Raw genomic sequence first — 26,028 nt, 5'->3', positions numbered from 1 at the left:
TTCTTTTTCCAATACAAATCAAACGAACAAAAGGATGAAAGATTACAGGCTTGTGAAAATTCTGTTAATGGCTTGGTAATATTGTAATTTGTGAGATTTAAAATTAAACAACTAATAAAAACGAAATGCTGCCTTTTAAATTCTGAAATTGTGAGCCTCCAAATGTAGGTTTTTTGTGTTGTTATACGAAAGATGTCATAGCAGGAAAGTGTGCGGTAGTTTCTATTGCTTTTGCCTACTTCCTCTTCACAAACAAATAAGCTCCTTCTTGCTTTTGTTCGTTCATTCGTGGGTTCTCATTCGGAAGGCACAACTATGTATTCTATCATCCTTGGGGACATACCTTATTTTTGGCTCTAACTCGAAAATTTCGAACGGAATATTAGTCATCCAAGCTCTCTCTTTAAAGTAGCCCAACAGAGAATAATTAAATGTCAAAAAAGCCACCTGAGCGGCTAAAAGCCTTCAAGATATTAGAAATTATTCTTCATTGGAATTTTGTTTGAAGCACCAAGAAAGAAACCCGAAATTTCGCAATGCACTAGCACTTTTGTAATCGCAGCGCACAATGCGTTATAGATTAGTGATAACTTAACCACGATTTGCCCCGAAAAGGTACATCAAAGTATGGGGTTTTCAAATCAGAAGTGTTATATTGATATTCAAAGAAAAATGCTATTTTTTAATTTAAATGATCGGGTGTTTATTTCATTATAAAGAGGAAGGTAGGCCGTTAATAGTGGAAAATAACATCGGGCAAATGACCACCACGAACTCGCTTACAGGACAATATCCTTTTCATGAAATTTTCCATAACCGAATCGCAAAGTGGCTGCCCTATGTCCTCGAATTCCATCTTTGAGGTCTTGAATCGACGCTGGGCTGTTAGCGTAGACCTTCTCTTTCACGTGGCCCCAAAGAAAAATTTCACGAGGTGTTAAATCACAAGATCTCGATGGCCAATTGTGATCACCTCTTCGAGAGATAACACAGTCCGGAAACTATTCCCGTAAAAGATAACTGATTTCGTTACTTGTGTGGCACGTATCGCTATCTTATTGAAAATAAACATTGTCCAGATCAATACCATCCAATTCCGGCCATAAAAAATCGTTAATCATCTCTCGATAGTGATAGATAACACCTGTTATTGGAAAACTCTTTATGTGAAATGCGTACTATGTGACGATAATCATCCTACAAATTATAAGGGCTGTACAGTTTAGAAAAAGCTGCAACAAAAATAATATCCGGCGTTGAGAAAAAAAAGATTTTCAAAATGCAACTTCTAATACCCGCGTGCCCCAACCTACTTGATTTACTTACTTAGATGGCACTACAAGTGTATGTGGGTTTCGGCCGAATCTAAAAGGATGCGCCATCTAGCCCGGTTCGCTACTTTCTGGCGCCAGTTGGAGACATCGAATGCTGCCAGATTATGCGCCATTTTACCTCTTCAACGGAGATTAGATTTTCTTTGACGTCCACCAGTGCGTTCTCACTCGAGGGATTGCCGAGCTGGAGCACTTTCGGTCCTCCTCGAGACATGGCCAAGCCAGCGCAATTGCTGTATTTTGTATTCGCTGTTCGCAGTTCGCTGTTCCACTGGATAGGGCACTCATTCCCGCCTACGCGAACAGGACCTAAGATTTTAGCTAGTATTAAAATGTCTTATGCCGGAGCCCTAAAAACAGTTTGCCGTCACAGCAGCAAACTCAATCAACTAAAAGCACTCCACCTAAGGAGCAAAATAATGAGTTTGGCGAACTGAAAAGCATGGCCAGCACTCTGGTCGAATAGATGGGTCGAACTTATCCAACACAGCTATGAAGTAAAAGCATTTCTCGCGGACAAAACTATTGACTCAGACACACAGAACCCGAATTTCGTCCAGCGAGAAGGCTCATTTTTGTCTTAATGGCTACTTCAATAAGCAAAATTGCCATATTTGGGATGGAGAGCCACCCAGCTCCCATTCAAGAACACCCATTGCATCCATTGAAAACAACCGTTTGGTACAGCCTATGGGCTGGAGGATCCATCAGCGCATATTTCTTCAAAGATGCGGCTGGCGCCAATGTAAGAGCGAATGGCGAACGCTATGGCGCGATGATAAACGACTTTTCCATGGCGAAAATTGATGCCCGTGATCTCCACAACATTTGTTTTCAACAAGACGGCGCTAGCTGCCATACAGGCCGTGAAACAATAAATTTATTGACCGCTACTAGGAACACCTTTTGACTAATACCGAAGTGACCTCGTTCTCTTCTTAATTTGTATTTGTTTTTTTTTTTGTTTTTAAATTTTTTTGTTTTTGTTTTTGTCAGTACTCTAACTCACCGCATATAATCGCTTGGCGAACTTCACAGCCTGTAAAGCCATATCGTTTATAGCTTCTTCAGTTGAGTCCACGTCTGCATTGGGATTGAGATACAATACGTATAACTCGACTAGTTTCTTTATGTACGCCAAATAAGCGAGCAATCCCGCAGACGTGCGTTTTTTTGATTCCTCTATCTCATCTTCTAATTCTTCACTATCCTCGCTATCCTCTTCGTGATTAGCTATTGCTTTCCGTTTGATTTTATTCAGCAGTTTGTGCATATCATCTTTGTTGCTATAAAAGATTTTAAAATAATTGTAAATGAGCTCACACATACGACTCATTCGAGGTACTTACAACGGCAATGCGGAATCGGTTTCCGGTGTGCCCAATGCTATGCGACTAATCGTCCGATTTAGCGGATCGGCGAATATATCAAACCCCACCACCAAATCCATACCCAAGCTTTGCTTGATAAGCACCAATGAACGCAACCAATTGAATTCTGTATCCTCGCCATATTTGCGCATCGCATCCGCGGAGAGTGAGACATTGAAACCGCTCGGCACTAATGGCAGCTCGAATTTCCTGAGATAACCGATTAGTGGCTCCAGTTCACGCTTATCCAACAAATCGGTGTTCATGCAAGCACGATACATAATTTTAGCCTTCCCCACAGCTTCCGGTTCTTCGTTGCTGATGTTCGCTTGCAAGAATGAGCGTAGCGTGCGCATAATTTTCGCTTGTCGCTCACGAAACCAGTCATTTGAAGTGGAGGCATCTGGTTTGGGGTGATCGTCCGCCCAACGGCCACAGGTGAATTTATAAAAGTCCTCACAGGGATCAGTCTCTTCGTCCATTGAGTAGGTGAGGCCAGCCGCTGTGCGGAGGCACTCTTTGCTGCGACACACCTCGGTGTGCGTGCGACCTTTGCGTAGGCGAGAGAGCGAGAAAGGGAGAGTAGTATAAAGCTGAAATTATTTGTTAAATGCAAATTTCTACTTACGACTTAAACATACAACGATTATAGTTATGAGTAAAATGATTATCAACAGTATGAGCAGACCAATTAAGGTCTTGTGGTAATATTTCCGCCGAAATCTAAAAATAGTAAATAAAAGTAGGTATGTACATATACATGCATTCATAAACTGTACAGGGTGCTCCATTTAGTATTTTTGTATTTTTTTTTAGAGAAAAGTTAAATTTTTTTCCTACATCATCGATTTATTTAAACCAGAATCAGACCGTACAATGTCTATAAAAAATTTTTACGCTGAGTCCGAAATCAAAAAAATCTTTTGTTTTCTGTTATTCATTTCCGAGATACAGCAGCCGCCGTAGCCGAATGGGTTGGTATGTAAATGCAGGGTCCGGACTCGAAGTGTAACCAACTTCAGACCGCTCGCACAGCTAATTTACGGGCATCAGCTGTCTGCTAGTTGGCTAAATGACAGTCCAGAGTATTCTAACCGCGCTCTCCAATCGTCTGTCGTCAAGGTAAATGCGAAATATTATCGGGAAAGTATTCTGGAGGTTGCTTTGAGGCCGTGGACAGACAAATATTTTGGTGGCAGACCATTGACGTTTCACTAGTACTCGGCACCGTCTCAGAAAGCTCGCGTGAACCAATAATGGCTAATAAACAACGGTTCGACTTTCATAACGTCCACGCAATGCCTCTCAAATTCACTAGGCTCGAGTCCGATGGATTATTCTCTTTGGGCAATTTTGGAGAGCAAGATCCGAACTAAAAGATTAACCAGTGTCGAGGCGCTGAAAAAAGCCATTGTCAGCGAGTGGCCCAAAATACCTGGAAGTCACACTCGGGTAGCTTGCGTTCGTTTCTGGATCGTCTCAAGGCCATAGTCAAGACAAAAGGTGGTCATGTCGAGGAAAAGTAAATTGATTCTTAATTTTGTTCTTTTTTCACACATTTTTTACTTTAAAATGAATAAAAGTAATTTTCTAAACTAAATTTAAGGCCTTTTTAATTTGTTACACTTCGAGTGCCGGACCCTGGACAATTCGAAAGTGAGCAGTTGTTCGAATATCCGTGCATGAAACACCAAAAGATAGGCAAAATGTTATTCAAATGAACAAAAAAAATAATATTAAAAAAAATGTGAAATACATTACATGGGCCAGCCTGTATATTATGGAATAATTGATTTAGATTGAAAAGAAAATGTCAAGTTCTAGTATATTGTAATTAAGTCATCACAGCGATTAAAATGCAATCAAATTTGCTCAATAGTTGCTGTGAATGTTTTACTTAAATTTACTCACTTCGATTGAACGCCGACGAAGGTGGATTTGTGTGGCGGACGCTTGCCTAGCGCGCTACTAGACCCATTAGCTCTGGGCAAATATGATGTGTCGTCCAGCCCCGAGCCGGTGCTGTGTATGCTGAGGTTACCTGTAAATGTTTTAAGGCATATTTATACAAGTGCACATACATACATACAAACATACATTCGCATACATATACGAGTAAAATAATTATATTGTACGCACTTCTAGAACTAAATAGTATTTAATATTTATTGGACTTATATTCAGGTAAGCATTAGCCCATATCAAATATCACAGTCAATGTAATCGTTTATAAGGGACACAGTCAGACTTATATCCCACTTTGATGCCGCGTTGGGAACTTGTCCCTATCTCTCCTAAAACTAATGTGACTTTTCAAAAATTTTAGAAGATTCCTGTTTTCAGCAGTGCTGAGATCTTCCAACTCATTAAAAAATTGTCTATCTATAGTGGTGAGGATGGAGTAGAACTCTAGTGCAGAAGATGGGAAATCGTCTCTTCCTCTTTGCATTTAGACAACTTCTGCAGAAGTCATGCGTCTGCACGCCCATCCTCTGGGCATATCAGCCTATTAGGCAGTCACTCTTTAACACCGAAAGTGTGTACTCGTATAACTATAACATTGATATGTTGTCAGAGTAGAAATAATTTACAATAAAAATGTGATGGCACTTTTTTAATTCAAAGGATTCAACTATAAAAGTTGTATTATAAATTGCAAAAAATTACTAAAACATCAGTACGCATAAAGTATTATTATTTAAACTCAAAACTAGCCACACTGGATATTACAAATGCTTTCAGCAGTTTAAGTTGAGACGACGTAATTGAAGCCTTAAAGGTAAAATTCAAGATCCCGATTTATCTATTCAAGATTATTCGTAGCTATCTAAGCAATCGCGTGCTCTTATACGAAACGCGAGAAGGGTGTAAGGCTAAACAAATAACAGCAGGTGCGGCCCAAGGATCAATACTCGGACCTGAACTCTGGAATATAAGCTACGATGAAATCCTTCGAATAGAGATGCCTGAGGATGTGCATTTAATGGGAATGCATATGACATTGCAGCTGTAATAATCGCTCGAAACACCGATGAAGCCAAAAGGAAGGTAAATCAGGTGATGACCCGAGTTCAGACATGGCTAGAGAACCATTAAAGCTGTCTATAGAGAAATCAGAGCTAATCCTTCTAACCAACGGACGTATCCCATTAGAAGTAGATATACAAGTACTCGATGCCACTTTATCGACAAAAAGAGTGGTCAAATACCTAGGAGTGCAATTACATACGAGGCTAACTTCCTGGGCGCACATAAATCGTGCTGCCATAAGAACTGGCAAAGTAAGCGGCATGTTATGGCAAACCTTGGAGGTACAACACAGAACAAATGAAAACTTTTAATGGACACGACGTACTCGATTCTCTTATGCGGATGCGAAATATGGGCAGATTCGCTTCGCCGGCGGAAAATTCTGCAATCTGTGCAACGCACCTGTGCTCTCAGAGTGGATTCGTCATACAGAACAGTATCTGAAGCAGCGGTGTTAGTTATCAGCGGAACCATCCCTATAGATATTCTAGCACAAGAGCGCAAACGGAGATGGGAGGCAAAAACCACAGGACTCCCAGTACCACGCTTCTCCGATATTAAAGCTCAACCAATCACACTTTGGCAAGCAAGATGGAACTCTGAAGGGTATGGTAGATGGACAGCGAGACTTATACCCGATCTAAAAAAGTGGATAGAAAGATAGCACGCTGAGGCTAACTATTACCTCACACATTTTTTGTCCGGACATGGGTCCTTTCGCAAGTATTTGTGGCGAATGGGAAAAGTGAGCCTACCAAACTGCATATATGGAGATACTGAGTATGATGATGCGGAGCACACCTTCCTTAAATGCGACAGGTGGAACGTAGAGAGAACAGGTCTGCAACGAGCTATTGGTGTATTTACACCTGAAGAAAATATCGACAAAATGATGATAGACGAAGAAAAATGGAATGCCGTCGTAAATTTTGTGGAGGATATTATCCGAAAAAAAGCGTGAAATGGAAAGTTATGCTGAAGAGCATTGAGCATAGGTTTCTCAAAACAGGCGACCCTGGACGCAGGGTGAGCAAGCAAGTGTCCTTCTTAGGACGCCGTCTTGGCCCTCTACCTCGAAGCAATGCGGAAGCAGTACCGGGGTGGAGGGAAAACTCCAAGAGAAGAGGAGGGATATTTTTAGTGTAATCACCACACACATAGTAGCGACGGTTACTATATGGTGCGAAAGTATTTTTAACCCAACCTCACCGCAAAAAAAGAAAAAAAAAAAAATAGCAAACCTTGGAGTGGTTCTGCGTGGTACAGAACAAGCGAAAACTTTTAATGGACACGACGGCATTTCAGATATTTAGGTATAATAATAAATAGATCGAAGGAGTTTTCACCAAAATGCTCTAAATGGAAATTTTTATGAATTCGGCAGATACCTATGACGTGTTGAATATTGCAGGGACACCCAAGTTTCAAACTGTATAGGCGGTAGAAAGTACATTCTTAAAAGGTCTGGCATTTAGGTTAAGGAGACTTTCTCTTGCGCGAAAAATTAAAGTAATAGTGTAGGCAGAAAAATCATCACTGAATTATTTAATATCCCTAAGCGCTATGTGAGCATACAAATCGTGTGACCCTGATTTAATAGCAGAGCCGGGAAAAGTCGAACGAAGATTGTAAAAAAACGAAGATATGAATGCAGACAAGCACTCAGATGTAAAAGCATTAAGAGGATTCATGTTTAACTTATGATATTTATGATCGTTAAAAATCTCGATATTCTCGTCACCGAACTACCAATTTTGAGAAGAAGGAATTCTGACAAGAGACAACAAGACTATACTTAGCAGACTACCTTCAGACAAGGGGAACGTAAAAGGGGAAGCAAGTTCGTCATGAAGCCAAATATGATTTCAAATGTCTTCTTATAATAGTTTTAAGGTTTCTATCATACGGGTCGAGAGGGCATAAGATGCTAGTTTGTAAAACAGTATCGTTATCTAGGCATCGTATCAAAGGCACTTGAAAAGTTTTCATTTTAGCTTTGAAATTCAAATGCACAATTGACGACAAGTTCGAAAGGTTATCTATAACACAGTCCTGCGAGGGTGAGTTTCTAGAATGGCTGTACTTGTTTCTTGTAGTTTTTTATGCGCTGAAAACGAATCTGACCTTCAAAATGCTCCATCACGTCAGTATTTTCGGTAAATGAAGCCTAAAAGGTCAAAAAATGGCCATTTTAGCCATTTTTGATAATATTTTTTGGGATAGAAAAATTTTTTTTTTCAATTTTTGATGAAAAGGTCGCATAGTACAACTCTTTGGCTTTAAAACCCATTTTTTTAAATTATTGTGCGATTTTTAAAAAAAAAGTTATGACATTTTGAAATTAACAGTTTCAGTTACGTATACGTTGGGTATAACGTCTATTGGCGTAACTGAAACTGTTAATTTCAAAATGTCATAACTTTTTTTTTAAAAATCGTACAATAATTTTAAAAAATGGGTTTTAACGCTAATGAGTTGTACTATGCGATCTTTTTGTCGAAAATTGAAAAAAAAAATTTTCTATCCCAAAAAAAATTATCAAAAATGGCTAAAATGGCCATTTTTTGACCTTTTAGGCTTCATTTACCAAAAATCCTGACGTGATGGAGCATTTTGAAGGTCAGATTCGTTTTCAGCGCATAAAAAACTACAAGAAACAAGTACAGCCATTCTAGAAACTGAAAAAAGTTAAATTTCGCAGGCCTCTGTAATCTACAATAGAAAAGCAGCGAAAACCAGCTTAAAATTCAGTAATGATTTTGTTCAAATCAAGCCAAACATTAATGCGTGTTAATAGAAGCCGAAAAAATATTTTATAGAAAGTCTCAAGCAGAGAGAGTCCTCAATAATGTCCGTAAGACCGGGATAATCTTTTCTAAATGGGCAAACCCACACTGCTTTTTCGGAATTTTAGAAATTAGTTTCTTAAGTAGATCGAATTCAAAGTTTTTAGTATTTGGGACAAAAAACTTACTGGTGCAGATTTAATTTATATAATTTTCTCAAGTTCAAGATAGTTCTCCGATACATATATTTTTTATTCTATTTATTCTTTATGTAAATAAAATTCAAGCCTGTTATTATGTTATCTTATTTTTTTCCTATTTTATCCAATGCAAGGTGAAGTCCAAAATACATATTTGAATACATTAAACTAAAGAATTCATATTAGATACTTACAAAAAAAAGTGTAAATAAAAACTTTAACTATGTTAGTAAAAAAAAAATTTCAATTGGGGGGAATATGCGCCAGAGTGTCGTTTAATATTCTTTTGTAATTTGAAATATAAAGCAACAAATAATAAAAAAATACTTAATGTTATTTAAATACTTCTTACTTATAAATTTTTTTTGTAGAACATGATTGCACCACTAGTTATTTTCTGTTTGCTCTTAGCCATACACATATGTACTCGTATGTGTGTGCTATGTACACAAATACGTATATAAACACATTGACATGCTAGTCACTGATTGACGTTGACATGATTTTCAAACGCGTTAGCGCCCAGTCTGCTGCCAACATATATTTGTACACACTCTACATTACATACATAGATTTGAGGGTGTCTAAAAAGTAGGATGACTTTTGGAATTTCGTGGATAACCTTCGTTCAATAGTGTGTATGACTAATTAATTAAAACACATTTTTTTGCCCAAATTCGTTTTTATTAATCAACATAGTCCCCTTTTAGGGAGATACAATCATTCCAACGCTTTTCCAATCTTTCGATACCGCCTTTGTAAAACGATTTTTCTTTGCCTTCAAAATAGGCCTCAGTTTCGGCGATTACTTCATCATTTGAGCCAAATCTCTACCACGGAGCATCTTTTTGAGATCTGCGAAGAGCCAGTAGTCGCTGGGGGCCAAATCTGGAGAATACGATCGATGGGGAAGCAATTCGAAGCCAAATTCGTTCAATTTTGCCATCGTTTTCATTGATTTGTGACACGGTGCATTGTCTTGGTGGAACAATAACGCTATATAATAGTAGCTGTTGATGGTCTGCCCCTTCTGCAGATAGTCGATGAATATTATTTCATGCGCATCCCAAAATACAGACGCCATAATCTTGCCAGCCGACTGCTGCGTCTTTGGTAGCTTTGGGCGGCTTTCACCGGCTGCATGCCACTCAGCAGACTGCCGATTTGACTCTGAAGTGAAATGGTGGATTCATGTTTCATCCAGTGTGATGTGCCGATGCAAAAACTCCCACTTATTGCGCGTAAACATGTCCAAACAGATCTTTGAATCATCGATTCATTGTTGTTTTTGCTTCGGTGTGAGCAAACGCGGCACCCGTTGGATTTTTATGCTTAAGTATAAAAAAGAGTAAACTAAAAAAGTGTAAAATTTCGTTTCTTATAATTTTCAGATTCACAAACGTCCGTAATATACGCTTAAGTATGATAGCCTGTCACAGGAGTGGCATTTTCCGCTGATTATCTGTAGGTTAGGTAAGGTTGACCTGGCTGGCTTAAAGCCATCACATAGACCTTAGAGGTCCTTAGTGTTACCAAATAGAGCTAGACCTTTACGCTTCTTTGTAGTAGACGTATTGTAATACGTCTGCGTCTTCTGCGAATCTAAGTAAACTCTGAACTTTTATCCCCAAGAGGCATTCTAACTTATCCTAAGCATTTTAATCTGGGTCTAGCTAACGCAGGGCAAGAATATAGAAGGTTATCTGTAGATACTTGAAGAATTAGGGGTATTATGGCAATGCCTACTGAGCATATATATTGGGGCGGGTCGATTTAAAAATCGCTCATGTGAAAATCGTATTCTAAGGATCAAAATAAGAAACTTTGCCGAAGGAACCATACCTCCCAAACGAATTCTGATGTCCCCCAATTTGGGTCGAACGAAAAATCCCACTTTGACCCATTTAGAGTGCTCCGATCGAGTCCAAATGTATGACCGACCCCCACTAACTTTAGACGGCCGATCCACCCATGCCAGTGGCACACCCCCTGGAACTCCCCTGGGGGGTTCCCCATACAATCATTTCTAAATATCACCATTTTCGGCCTTTACATGAGAAAGTAAACTAAAAAGTTCGACCCAAATTGGGGGACATCAGAATTCGTTTTAGAGGTTCCTTAGGCAAAGTTTCTTATTTTGATCCCTAGAATATGATTTTCACAGAGCAATTTTTTTTGCCTCCCCACAAATCGACCTGGCCTAATATATATATATATATATAATTGGCGCGTACACCCTTTTTGGGTGTTTGGCCGAGCTCCTCCTCGTATTTGTGGTGTGCGTCTTGATGTTTTTCCACAAATGGAGGGACCTACGAGCAGCTCTTACTGAGCATAGACTAAGTAATTATTAAAAAAATGTAATAAGAAATCTGAGGTCAGAAGTTTTTAAGAAATATAAAAAAATGGATTAGGCCCAAAAACCACAAAATAATAATTTTTTTTACGAAATATTATTTTTAACAGAAAATTTTTTTTTATAAAACTAAAAATAAAATTTATACAATGAACCGAAGATATTTCACTTCAACAAATTAGCATTATTAAAATTTTTTTTCAATTTGTTTACTTTAGATTTTTCTCGTTATAAAGATGTTGATTTAAAATAAAACATGTAAAAATTTAAATTCCTCCAGGTTTCACTATTTTTATTCAAAATACGGCTCATAACAATTATATGAAAAATTTCATTTAAATATCAACCAATGGCACGTCTACAGGCTGTTACACGAGAGTGTTGTGTTTAAGCCCTGGAATCGTTGTTGGCTTATTCATAAATATGAACTCTTGCAACGGATATTGCAGGGCAAGATTGGAGGAAGAAGAGGTATTGTGCGTAAGCAGTTTTCTTGGTTGAGGAACATAAGGCAGAGGAACGGTATACAACGGGTGGGCCCCTCTTGGAAGCAGCTAGAGACTGCGAATTATTTACAAATATAGTTCAAAATTTAAATTAAAAAAAATAATAATTAGTAAAAAAAGAAAATGTTATTACTTTTAAATTGTATAATCTCTTACATTCGACTACGAATAGCAAATAGAGAAGAAGAAGAATTTTTTTTACCATAGAACATGATGCTACCGCTATCAAGAAAACAAAATTTTTTCTAGAGCCATCGTTGTATGTAAAGGGTCTTTCAAAGACGCGCATGGATGTTGTTTTAAAATGAAACATGTAAAAATTTGCTTATAAATTACCTCAGGTTTGACAATTTTTATTCAATATACGGAAAATACGACTCTTAAAACTTATATGTGAAACATGAAATTAGTTAAACATCTACTATGAGCAGGTCTGCATACAGGCTGTGATTCGAGAATTGAAGCTTACAAGGACTCGCACAAACATTTTCGCATTGAGCTAAGCTATTTCGATGCTAATTTTGGGTTTTAGCTTTGGAAGCGTTGTGGGCCTATTCGCATAGACTTTACTTTTGAAAAAACCCCACAAAAAGCTATCTAGTGGTTAGATCGCATGATTTAGGTGCCCAGTTAATGTCCCCATTATGCGAAATTAATCGACAGTGAAACTTAAATCGCAATAATGCAATGTTTTCCCGCATCGTGAGACTTGTGGCCCTATTCTGTGAAAATAAAAATTGTTTATGTCTATTCACGTTCGTGCCAAAAAAATCGTTAATCAATTTTGAAAGTTGTGTATGGCGATGTGCATTGACATTAACTTTCCTTTTCTCTTTCATTGTCATCTTCGGGGAAAAACGTCCCAATTATTTCACCAGCTCAGATCCACGTCTACTTTTTGGTCTGTGAGTTCTTTTTTATTCACGAGAGAGCCAGTTTTTTTAATTTTGTTCACCAACTTCTGAATTGTTTACTCTTTCAGACGACTAGTTTTCAAGAAGTTACGCGGAGATATACTATAAAGAAAACAATTAAGGGGTTAGGAATAGTCAGAGGCCAGAAAAATGATGATTTTCAATAGGTTTTTTTGTTAATCAGTTGCTTTATTTTTTTTTAAATAAAAACATAGTATTAATACATCACGTTTTGACTTGACCTCAGCAAAAGTTCAACAAAAAAATTAATAATTGTAAAAGTTATCGCTGTTTGTGGGGATCCCGTTTCTCCAGAAGTCTCTTGCGGTGATCATCACAACTCCTTGGAGATACATCTAAAATCAATCGGACAAGAGAAATTAGTTTTATTCATAGATAATATTGTGCCTGATCCAAGCTTTTTTGTTTCCAAAATTAACAACATGGCGGCCTCAGGAAATATCTTTCAAATTTTCCAAAAAAAAAAACACAATTAACAAAAAAATCGAAATTTTTCAAAAAATAGTCCTTCGATCGGGCACGAGTTTTTTATGTTTTGGTAAAGCAGTATAAACTTTATTGAAATCTTCTAAGCCATTTTTACTACATGTATCATCAGTTCAAAAAACATAGTTTGAGAAAAATGCATTTAAAGTTTTTCTACTGAACTCCGGAGCGCCCGAGCGCCCTTTGTTAATTGTTGAATAGCTCGAAAAGTATTTGTCGGATTCATTTTAAATTTTCACACAATATTTTTAAGATATTTTACTTTAAGAAAATGCAAAAAAAAATCCAATTTTCTGAATATTCTAACTACCTTTAACCCTTTAAATAAATAAATAAAAAATTTGAATGAATTCGCAAAAAATAACACTGTTACCATTTCTCAACCACTGGCTCAACGGATTTGGGGCCTTGCTACTTTTTCTTGTACCCAAAGCAGAAAATACCCTTGAAAGGACGGAGATTTATTATTAAGTCAGAGTCCAGAAATAAAATGCAAAGCTCTATGACCTGAGCAAAGCACTTTTCGATCAGGGATGATTCGAGGCTTGGAAAAAGTTTTGGCACATCTGAATGTGTTACTTCTGAGGAGGTTTATTTTTCGTTTATTTCAAGTCTAAAGCGTAATTATTGTTTTTTACAGACCACTTAGATCTAATATGAGCTTAAATTACTGCAGGTAATTATTAAATAAATTAGAAAAAAGATTTAAGAAATTTATAAAATTCATTCTTTGAAACCGAAAAGTAAAGCGGAATAGAACTCGAGATCTCATTGAATTCTCTTAAAGCGCGGGCAATAGGAGCATTACGCGCATAATTCGTGTTAAGAAAATGAAAATTAAATGGGTAAGTATTGCGCAACGATCTAGTAGAAATATGAAAGTGAACGCAACGTGATAGGGATGAACAGTCATTTTTCCCTTTAATTACACTTAAAACAAAAGACCGACAAGCTTTTGGGATCAAGGAATGATGAGCGACTACTGCTGGATGCAACTTCGTGAAGATTCCGTGCAACATAAAAGAAGAAGTTTAAGAGTAAAAGCGTATTTTCGACCTCAAACATAGCCAAGTCAAAAGCTGCAAAATCACACGTGTTGACCTTAAGGGTCATAACTTCCACAATTTTTCGTCGATTCAGACAAACTTAGGCTTAAAATGTAGGTGACAAAATTGCCTTTCCGAAAACCTATCTTATGTCGGTATAAAAAAAATTTTCGTTCCAGAAAAAAGTTAATAAAATAATAATTTAGTAAAAAATGTCAAAAATGCCTTGTTTTTAACTTTCAGCAGCTGTTTTGCGAAAACTACGACTTCCATTGACACGAATTATATAATGCCATGTAGGTTATATGTGTGCCTTTCGAAAACCGTTCTTTAAAAAAACAAAAATAAAAGTCAGCGGCCTGAAATTAGTCTAAAAACGCTTTTTGGTCGAGGACCATTTTTGGAGTAAACTAGTGATATAGACCTTCTACTCTCTAGAGACTTTAAGTTAATTAAAATCAAACGAGAATGATAGGAAGTGATAGGATTTGAGAATTTTAACGACCTCAGAGCGATTTTAAAGCGCCTTCTGTACACGTTCAATTCTCTAAATAGCAAATTGGTGACAACGCCTCCAGATAAATGTTGCATATTCTAATCTAGAGCGAACAAAGGAAGTAAAAAGTTATTTGTGAGTGTAGGGGTCCGAGAACATCGAGCTATTACGCCGTATAAAACCTAAGATTGAGTAAGAAGTGGACACAATAAAGTTAATGTGACTGTTGAGTGAAAAATGTGAGTCAAAGATCACCCGTAGAACAGATTGAAGTAAAGTATTATCAATGCTGTCAGATGAGTGGAAAACATTTTAAGTTTTGAAGAAGGTGACATGAAAACATTTTTTAATATTAAGAGGAACATCCACATTTCCTTTGAGCGTGAAAAGAAAAATCTATGATTAAATAAATATTTTTCAAGGAAATAATACACCCAACTTTTTGAGCATACCTCGTATATCTAAATCACACGTAAACCGATAAGTATGCACATGTGTGCAGTGTTCACAAGGAATGGCTCGCTGCCACTTGCGCAGGACACGTCATAGTAATGTAAATTGTCTCCTAAAAGCGTAGTCCTGGCCAAGCTAAGGCGTACAAACAAACACAAATTTCTGAGCAAACATTCTTTCGCGGCTTTGCGTATCTATATACAATAGTATATTATATACACGCATAGAAATGTTTACAAATACAATGCAAAGTCCGGAAATGACTGCTCGCATCTTGATAAAATCGAAGCGCCACATTTTCTGTCATTAAATAATTGCGCTGTCTACATGATTCGCGCGATTGTCACTACGTCAATGGCTGTTTTAATGCTTTCGCATATACCGCTACACGTACATACATTTCTATCTACATACATATGTGTATGTATTTATATGCATAGTATTGCAGGGGTGATTATGCTTGGGTTTGGCAGGTAAGTGTTCCATATTGCGTTTATTGCTCTGGGACACTGTCAACGCTAAGAATGCAATTAGTGGATTTTGCGAGTAGTGTCTGTCGCTAATAACTTCGGTTATATAATTCGGTTTCGGCATGAATTGATTCTAATAGCGGTCGCTCTTAGACAGGTCATAGCAAAAGTCCGAGTGCCGTGAAAGAGCTTCGTATAATAATAAACCAAGAGGACATAAAACTATTTGTAGGTTTCTTTAATTGTAGGGATCATCACGCCACTCAAGTTAAAGCTTTTTCGAATTCTTTGAACTATTTTATTGCGGAATTATTTATATCTACGTTGACCGAAACATTGTAAATATTCCATAAATTTCCTGGTCTATCTTGCAATTTGCCAACTAAATAACATCAAATGACGCGTCAGAAATTTTCTTTATAGTTAAGATCGTTCAATAATGTGTGTGACTAATTAATTAAAACACATTTTTTTGCCAAAATTCGTTTTTATTCATCAACATAGTCCCCTTTTAGGGAGATGCAATCATTCCAATGCTTTTCCAATCTTTCCATACTGCCTTTGTAAAACGATTTTTCTTTGCCTTCAAAATAGGCCTCAGTTTCGGCGATTACTTCATCATTTGAGCCAAATCTCTTACCACGGAACATCTTTTTGAGGTCTGCGAAGAGCCAGCGGTCGCTGGGGGCCAAATCTGAAAAATACGGTGGATGGGGAAACAATTCGAAGCCTGATTCGTTCAATTTTGCCATCGTTTTCATTGATTTGTGACACGGTGCATTGTCTTGGTGAAACAACACTTTTTTTTCGCCATATGAGGCCGTTTCTTTGCGATTTCGTCTTTCAAACGCTCCATTAACGCTATATAATAGTCGCTGTTGATGGTCTGCCCCTTCTGGAGATAGTCGATGAATATTATTCCATGCGCATCCCAAAATACAGACGCCATAATCTTGCCAGCCGACTGCTGCGTCTTTGGTCGCTTTGGGCGGCTTTCACCGGCTGCATGCCACTCAGCAGACTGACGATTTAACTCTGGAGTGAAATGGTGGATCCATGTTTCATTCATTGTGATGTACCGATGCAAAAACTCCGACTTATTGCGCGTAAACATGTCCAAACAGCTCTTTGAATCATCGATTCGTTGTTGTTTTTGCTCCGGTGTGAGCAAACGCGGCACCCATTTGGAAAACACCTTTTTCATACCCAAATGTTCGTGTATTATGGTGTGTACACTGCCTGCTGATATCTATAGAATGTCAGCATCTCCCTCACTTTCACTTTAAGGTCGGACATAATGATTTTCAGTGTTTTTTCAACGTTTTCCGGAATGACAGCGTCATTTGGCCTCCCAGTAGATGGAATGTCATCGGTGTCTGTACGACCACGTTTAAATCCGGCATACCAATAAAAAATGCTTCTTTTTGATGGAGCAGAGTCCGAATAATGTTTTTCAAGCCATTCCTGGCATTGAACAGTATTTTTTTTCATTAAAATACAATGATAAATCAGCACACGGAATTGCTTTGAATTCATTTTTTTTTTTAACTCAAAAGTAGGGTCACTTAAAGCACTGTAACTTGAAAACAAATGGTCGGATTAACATATGATTTTGACAGTAAGCCTAAAAAGGTTACCAACTTTCGAAAAAAATATTGATTTAGTACTAGTGCCGCCATCTATGTGTCTTGCGTAATTCGTACAGACCATCTTGCGATAAAAAGGAAAGTTAAAACTAGTTAAGCCAAACATTTGGACACAACTTAAGAGTTCAATTGAAGCTTCCATTTGTCAGATAAGTGAATGCAAAAACGTACTGGAAAATTGAGTTGAAACTACGGGCTACTCTGAACCCAGCTGTGGAAATCATTTGAATAAAATTCTATTGCATATTTCATAGCAAAGTGATGTGGAACACACAGTGAGTAAGTATTTGAAATCATAAGTTTCAGTCTCGGTCAAACCTTAAGGGGTTATAACGGGTGATCTTTTAGCTACTATCTTTTTAAACAGTTGGTTTAAAGAGCTGACACACGTTTCGTGTTGTGATACCTTTATGAGGAGCTTTTTTATGGCAGAACTACACTCGGAGGTTTGCCATTGCCTGCCGAGGGGCGACCGCTATTATTTGTAATTTTAGTGTTTCACTGAGACTCGAACCTACGTTCTCTCTGTGACTTCCGAATGGTAGTTCCGCACCAACCGATTCGGCTACGGCGGCCGCATGGGGTTAAATTCGTAAAAAATGCGCTAAAATAAAAACTGTTTTTATCAGGGATAACAATAGAAATAAATATAAAAAATTGTATGCATTGTTTATGAGCACTTAAACTTTATAAAACAATTTATTTTAATTTTTTATAAATACTAGAATATTAAAAATCACGTAACCCAAAGTACAGGGTGGCTGATGAAAGCCGCTACCAAAAAAAAATTGAATAACTTTTTTTCTTTTTAAGTTATCTGTTCCATTTTTGTTTTAATTTGCAGATTGATCTTTAAAATTTATTGAAATGGATAACTGGGACACGCAAACAAGAATTTGGATAGTCCGCCGCTATCACGCACTGGAGGCCGTAGTTTTGGTTCAGAGAGAGTACAGGCGGATGTTTGGCGGCGATCCCCCGAGCAGATGAGACTGGTGAATAATTTTGCTGAGCAAGGAGCAGTCGCAAAAAGGCCTTATCATCGAAACCCACCAGTTCGGACGGAGGAAACGATCGCTGCTGTAGCTGCAGCTATACAAAGCAATCCAAGGGTTTCAACAAGAAGCTTATCTGCTCAACTTGGTGTCAGCCGACAGTCTTTGCAAACAATAATGCACAAAGATTTAGACTTATTTCCCTACAAAATTCAAATGGTTAACAAACTGAATGCAGCAGACTTGCCGATTCGCTTGGAATTTTGCCAGAAGATCCTGCAAATGGTGGAAGAAGACCAAAACATGTTAAACTGCCTTTTCATGTCTGATGAGGCCCATTTCGATTTAAACGGCAATGTGAACAAACAAAATTGTCGAATATGGAGTACTTCTAACCCACAGATACTCCACGAAACGGAATTGCATCCTCTTCGCGTGACAGTGTGGTGTGCGGTTTCTTCACGCTGTATTGTCGGGCCTTATTTTTTTGAAGAAAATGGTCACACCGTTACGGTTACTGGAGACCGTTATTTGAAAATGCTGAAAGAAATTTTTCTATCCAGAACTACGCCGAAAGAGAATTCCTCTCAACTCTCTGTGGTTTCAACAAGATGGGGCAACGTCTCACATAGCCCAGACTGTTATGACAGAGTTGCGACGAAAATTTCCCAATAAACTGATTTCAAGAAACTCCGAATTTCGTTGGCCCCCCAGGTCGCCTGACCTTACTGCACCTGACTTTTTCTTGTGGGGTTTATGTAAACAAGAAGTTTATAAAACAAAGCCAACAAATTTGGATGAACTAAAACAATCCATTCGGGCAACAATTGCGGCTATTCCTGTCGCAACTCTCAAAGCAGCAATGAACAACTTTTTACTAAGATGCCGCACTTGTGTCAACGAGCATGGGGGGCATTTAAATTCAATTATTTTTAAAACTAGTTAAGCTACATTTAATAAAATTTAATGACCTTCAACTTGAAAAAAAAATAAATGAATTCCATACACTAAAAAAAACGTTATTTGAGTTTCTTAATGTTGCAAAATTCATCAGCCACCCTGTATAATGAAAAAAGTTGCTCCGCAGTCTGCATCATTTCTCCTTGAAATGTTGATGGATCTATAAAAAGTAAAAAAATTCTTGTTAAATGAAGTTGTAGTCGGATTTTTGAATTTCGAAAGAAGTATGCGTTTTACGTCATAAATGCCACACTTTAATTACAAATTAAATTAAACTTTTTTAATAAAAGTATCAAAAATGCGGCTCGACAGAAAATAAAGAAACCACTTTCGAATATTTAAAAAAAACGCATCAAAAAATATTAAAAACTGTATGAGTTATCATGCAGGCCGTGCCGGAAAAAATAGTTTCGAGAAAATCGAGTTTAAACGGCCAGCTACCTTAAACGAAGGACAGCTACCTGTGCGTATCAAACTCTCGTCGGGCAGTTACATTTTCTACCAAAACTTTATATCTATGGGGAATTTTTACAATCGACTTCAACAGAAATACGCCTAAAACTAAGAGGAATAATAATCTGTTAAAAAATTGATTTTTTTTTAATTCTGGATGTATGGAACCACTTAAAGTACCGAATACCGATTTCAGTTTTGTTTCAAAGAAAAAAATCGGTACCGGTCAGCAGCTACCTTCAATTAGGCCACAACCTTTCAAATGTGTATAGGTATGACACATGATTAATGTATGTATGCGTGTACATACATACGTACAACACATAAATATGCATATTTGTTATATGTTTGTATGCACATTGTCCTGCTGGTTGGGCTTCAACAGTAGCGAGCACTAAAAAAGCAGTTTTGAGAGCTGAATCTCCTAATATTTATGCACTATATTTTTCTTTTTAATTTTGCACACAACGCACCTTTTATCTTTAATTTTTAAATTTTTTCTAAATTTTGGATATTTACTTAAAACAAAAATAAATTTATTCGCAAATTTCATAGAGCACTGCGTTCTTCTGCATCAGTTCTTATTCCTTTCGAAATGAGGAAGGAGCTGTTGTTATGGAGCTGCGGTGAATGGCGCATGGCGTTTCCAAAAATTAACCAGCTAAAATTCGACGAAGTTTGCTCCCAACAAGGCGGCGCAACTTGCCATACGGCAGTCGGCTTAGCAGTCGATTTATTGCTTGCATATTCAAGCCACCATTGATGCCATACGGCCAGATTTATTGGAAAAAGTAGTGAAAAGTTGGGCTGATCGAATGAACCATATAACTCGGATCATGAACCATATAACTGCGACGGCCACATACCGGATATCATATCCGAAAAATAGATCCCATGAAATTAACTACCGAGTATAATGAAAAAAAAAAATCATTCCAAAAAAATTACTGATTTTTATTATCATTTTAAGTTCTCAACCTCGTAAAAAATTCCCGATACTTGCAAGACGATCTTCTGTAGTCACTACGAACTCAAGCCCAAACTGGTAATGTTGCATTATATGCCGGCACTGTAAGCTTAATGGAGTTTAGGTAATTCTATACTAGAGATGGTCTGCATTAATGTACCGGTATAATATCAACAAACGAAGAAATATTCACAGACCAGTAGAGTCGAATGGCCTCGGTGGTCTAGCGTAAGTGCACTAGCCTGCCATCAAAGAGGTTGTGAGTTCGAATTCAACGTAAAGCACGGTCCTCGCACTTTTCCAAACTTACCTTCTTTCCTCATTCCTCAACCCCAAAAACTTATCCTTTCTATCCTTTCCATCCTTACTCCCGCACAATAGTCTGCGCATTACTCGCATTGCGGCTGCTAAAACAAGCCAAAAAATAAAGAAAAAGACACTGTTACACATTGCATCAATAGCGCGTACACACCAAAATTTAGCGAAGACCTCAACCATCTGTGCGATCCTTCTGGCAGGAAAATGTGAAACACAGATGGCGCTCAAAGCAGTAAGAACTCGTTGTTCCTAAGCAACGACAGGTGGGCCTTCCCACTATTTAGGACTGGTAGCGGCAGGCTAATCACATACCCTTCGAGAAAGCAAAATTAAATAACGAAACCAAAGCAAGACTGAGTCTTGTGGAGGCCCTATGCTCCCGAGTGAAGTGAACAAGGAAAAACAAATGGAAATCTTTATTTAGACCCACTTTTTATTGTTAAGTCGAAAATATGATATCCGGCAATTGGCTGCCGCTGCTGTTACACATATCTACTGGTTTTATCACACTTGCGACCTTCCGCAAGCTTTCCGAAGATAATTGTGCATATCCTTATCGAATATACCCCTTAAGGGCATTGATTGTTTGAGGCTTATTACCATAAACCCATAACTTCAATTAGCTCCAAAGAAAGAAATCTGGGATGATTTAATCGGGCGATCTTGCTGGTCTTACCACAGCGCCAAAAGGAGAGATAACGCGACCAGGAAACTCTTTCTTCACACAGCCCGTGCCTATGTTAAAACCACATATTCTCCAAGCCGCGCTTAGCCAATTCCGGCAGTAAGATGTAACAGCGGCCGTATTGCTGAAGACGTCGCCGCCCAATCCCTTCTTCCGCGTGAAGGCCCCTCCATATAGTAGCTTCCAGAGGATGTGATGGCTCTTCCTGCAATACACTCAGGTTTTGAATGCTCACAAATTTTGGTTATTGACGTAATGGCTTAAATGGTAATGAGCCGCATTTCCATGATGATTTTCGATAGAAAATCGCCCTCTTTGTTGTTGAGATTTAGAATGACTTGACAGTAACTCACACGTGACTGACGGGCAGTAGGCATTAACTGATGTTTTGTGGTTGGTACCGAAACAGGTGTAAGTGTTTCACTAAAATTTGCTGTAGGGTTCCACTGGTAATGCAAAATTGTGTAACCCGTCGTCTGATAGTTGTTTCTTCATTCACAATGGCAGTCACAGCCACGATATTTTCGGCCGAACAATCAGTACGGTGGTGACCATGCTCTGCAAGATCTCGTGTGGTGCGAGCCTGTTCGAGTTGATGCGCCAGGTTTAGGAAATCGGCATTGATATTCACGCTGCGCCAACACCACACACCGATTATTGGTCAATCAACATAATTATTCCTCGTTCGTGCGGGGTATAGGGCTCCATTGTTTCTCCATCCGTTTGTATACTGAAGCTTAGTAGGGCATAAGTGTCAAATGTGATTGACGTACGACGCCATTTGCAAAAATTATAACATCTTCCGATAGGGTGACTAATTTTGTGCCTCCAATGTGGATGTTTGGTATACCGATTTGGGTTACTAGTTCTTCTACTAGCATCAATAAACGGTATAAAGAAGAATATCAGCTACGCCATGGTTCGTCAAAAACGCCAACATATGGTACATAGAGATCTTCAAACACCTCTGCTGGGTGACGAAAGTTATAATAGCAGACAAAAATATCTTAATTCATTAGTGACCCTACCACTACTACTCTCACAAAGAATCGGCATGTCACATCTACTATGGAAAGATCGTCCTGCATTAGTTAGAGGTACGTACCCCAAAACAAGTCTACCCAATGGTCCTAAAAAGCAGATAAGCTAGATTAAGATCCAAAAATTTACTGTTAGTCTGAAGTTTTGGTTATAGGGATCTAGTAAACATAACCATAATTTTTTTTTTTTTAATTTTTTGTTTTGTTTCCGGCAATACCTACTTTTATATAGATAAAAATATTACAATAATTCAATTTTTTTCCAGAGAAGTGAAGAAGTCAAAACCTCACGTGCCAGCTAGGCTAACTTTTTTAAGAGCCATCTTCGCCAGTAAATAATTCAAAAAATTAGTTGCTTTAAAAATATTGTTTCTTGTAGGTTTTTTAAGTGTTGCAAAATACCTACCCCTTGTCAAACAAAAAAATTCTAATAATTCCTTTTATTCCCTTGTGCTCGACTCCCATATATTTTGTAAGATTTCTTTGGCAAGCCCGACTCATAATCGATTACGTCTAACTCTCTGAAAGCATTCACCATTTCCATTCCTTTTATGAGTTAGTCACATTCTTAAAAAAAGTGTAATTAATAAAAATGAAAAAACAGTGAACTCTATTTAAAAGGAACCTACAAGCAAAAACTACAGCATCGTCTACATATCTACCACATCCATTATTGCGCCGTTGCATTTTTATTGCTTGCTGATGTGCATTACAACTTTTGTATATTATATTTTTTAAGTTCAATGCTCCTGGCTAATGCTTGGCGTGTTTAGCATTCATAAATACCTTAGCACTATAATTTTGTTGTCATTTCTTGTTCGCCCACAGATAATATTAAGTCCATAACCGATTTTATTTTTATCTAACAACTTTTTATCTACGAACTAATGACAGCGGTTTCAATTTGACATCTTTCTATTTATGAATCTCATTAACAGTAACTATCAGTGAAATATCCAAATACATATAAAAACTTAAATAGAATTAATTACATACACATATGCAAACATTTTGGTGTAATTACTTCACCGGAAATTATTGACAACCTCGTGTCAATATTGTTGCTTATATTTAATTGTGCAGATGTGTTTAGTTTCCTATGGCAGCTTAAAATATTTTCAAAGGAGTTCTATGAAAATATTGAGCAAAGACTACAGAGTAGGAATAACGCCCATGGTTCAATAATAAAAGGTTGCATAGAGTTTGACAAATGATTTTGGAAAACAGTAAGGGAAAAAGGGGTATAAATTTATCGCCTTTCTGAAAAGGTAATGAATAAACTTAAAAAAAACTGGATGTAAGCCATATAATAATTAATTTAATTAATTACTTTAATTATTTATCATTTTTAGCTTAACCATTCTCGTGGATTTGTCACTTCTACATTGACATTGCATGTGATTGGCGTCTAGTGATTGAGTACTTTATATCTGCTTATATATTTCAAAGGTATTTTTGTTTGCAAAGGTTTTATTTAGTAATACAAGGTGACCTCCAAAATAAACCAGACTGAGCTAAAATAGAAATGACGGGATCTTTGTTCTGATAACTTCGAGTTTATTTACTCAAAATAGTTCCGTCTGCCTTCGATTGTGTGTCACGTCATTGACCGAAATCCGGAATGTCCTTCAGGATGTCGGTACAAGCCTTTTGGATGCTCTCTACAGACGCAAAACATTTACTTTCATGGCCAAATGAAATTTTCCGAATTGGTAGAAGTTACAGGGAGCCATATCAGGCAAATACGGTAAGTGATTGATGGTTAAAATGCGATTTCTAGTCAAAAAGTCAGTCACAAGGGTGGATCGATGTGATGGTGCATTATCATGCAATAAGCACCAGCTTCCTCCTTCGTGGAGGTTTGACCGGTTGGCATGAACTTCTTGTGGACAATTCCTTTCGAATCGTAACAACAAATAAGCATCGACTTGATTTTTGACTTCTTCAAACGCGATTTTTTAGGTGGTGGCTCGTCTGGGGCCACCTTTCATCACCAGTTACAATGTTGTAAAGGAAGATTTCTTCTTTTCTTGCCTCTTTAATGAGGTCTTTCAAATGTTGAATTCTGAGCAATTTTTGGTCCTCATTAACTTGTGCAGAAGGAAACGTGCATAGACCTTTCGTAAGCTCAAATGATCAGTTAAAATGCGATAACCCGACTAGAATTACAGTGAGGCATGCCGAAGAATCAGTTAGGCCCGAATTGGGCAGGCTTTACTGAGGCACGCCTCACTATTACCTTACCAGGCCAACGTTAGGCAAGGCAAAGATTGGCATGCCAGAACAATACCAAATTTAGTTGTGGTCACGAAAATCTGTGGCAGTGTCTCACTTAGGCATAGATTGGAATCCCTAACTGATTTGTAGAAAGGCATCCGGAGTATTACCGGAGTTCGGTTTTTCGACCTGCCCCTAATGAGGCAGATGTGTGGCGATACCTTTCGGGACTTGGGCCTAGTTTGGATGCCTTATGAGGCGCAAATTTGGAATGCGGTCTGCCTTATTTGCGCCTAATCACCGCCTTACCAAAATTTCTAGTCGGGAAATCGATGTTTTTTGAGATATTCAACTCCGATTCCTTGAATTTCAACGATGATTTTGGTTCATTTTTGATAAATTTACGAACAATTCGATGGAGTTTTCGGTGATTACTGATTTTGTGCGGCCCGTATATTCATTGTCATTTATGTCCTCACAACCATCTCTGAAACGAGGAATCCACTCATGAGCTCTGTCACGAGATAAACAATCATCGCCATAAACTTTTTTTATCAATTCAAATGTTTCGGTAAACGTTTTACCGATTTGAAAACCAAATTTGATATTAGCTCTTTATTCGAAACTCATTTTTGTACCGAGGACACAAACATACTGACACTTTAGACGCAATAGTTTCGCTTCCACTGAACCGAATGTCACCAAGCTTTCACTGGAAGTCAGCTAGGGATGCAGCTTGCAACGCACTAACTCATTAAAAAGATGGCCCCATCAAAAATATGATGCCAGTCTTGTTTATTTTGGACTTCCCTTGTATATAAAGGGTGGTTAAGTTTTAAGGGCCGGTGTAGATTTTGAATAAAATAGAATTTTTTTTTTAATTGTTGTAATTTTTCCTTATTATGATAATACTGCAAGTCAGCTAGGGATGCAGCTTGCAACGCACTAACTCATTAAAAAGATGGCCCCATCAAAAATATGATGCCAGTCTTGTTTATTTTGGACTTCCCTTGTATATAAAGGGTGGTTAAGTTTTAAGGGCCGGTGTAGATTTTGAATAAAATAGATTTTTTTTTTTAATTGTTGTAATTTTTCCTTATTATGATAATACTGCAAGTCACCCAGGGATGTAGCTTACAACGCACTAACTCATTAAAAATATGGCGCCCTAAAAAGCATGTTTATTACGCCAGTCTTGTTTATTTTTGACTTCACCTTGTATTTCCCGAATTCGCTATAGTTTTATTCAGGTTAACTTGACTTAACTTAGTATTTTCTG

The 26,028-nt window shown here is 37.7% G+C and overlaps 1 protein-coding gene across 1 annotated transcript in view; it reads right to left on the bottom strand.

Moving 5' to 3' along the window:
- LOC128859958 (neprilysin-2) overlaps positions 1-26,028 on the bottom strand; it is a 42,816-nt gene that overhangs the window by 10,088 nt on the left and 6,700 nt on the right. Inside the window, exons 2-5 of the mRNA XM_054097139.1 lie at positions 4,616-4,745; positions 3,333-3,427; positions 2,684-3,254; positions 2,344-2,620 (exon numbers count right to left, since the gene is read on the bottom strand). Coding sequence (XP_053953114.1) covers positions 2,344-2,620; positions 2,684-3,254; positions 3,333-3,427; positions 4,616-4,745 — 1,073 coding nt within the window. The remainder of the gene's footprint in view (positions 1-2,343; positions 2,621-2,683; positions 3,255-3,332; positions 3,428-4,615; positions 4,746-26,028) is intronic.

The sequence above is a fragment of the Anastrepha ludens genome, chromosome 2, assembly GCF_028408465.1.
Source record: "Anastrepha ludens isolate Willacy chromosome 2, idAnaLude1.1, whole genome shotgun sequence".
NCBI classification, from domain to species: Eukaryota; Metazoa; Arthropoda; class Insecta; order Diptera; family Tephritidae; genus Anastrepha; species Anastrepha ludens.
Note: the sequence above shows the minus strand (reverse complement) of the source record. Positions and strands in the feature narration are given on the sequence as shown.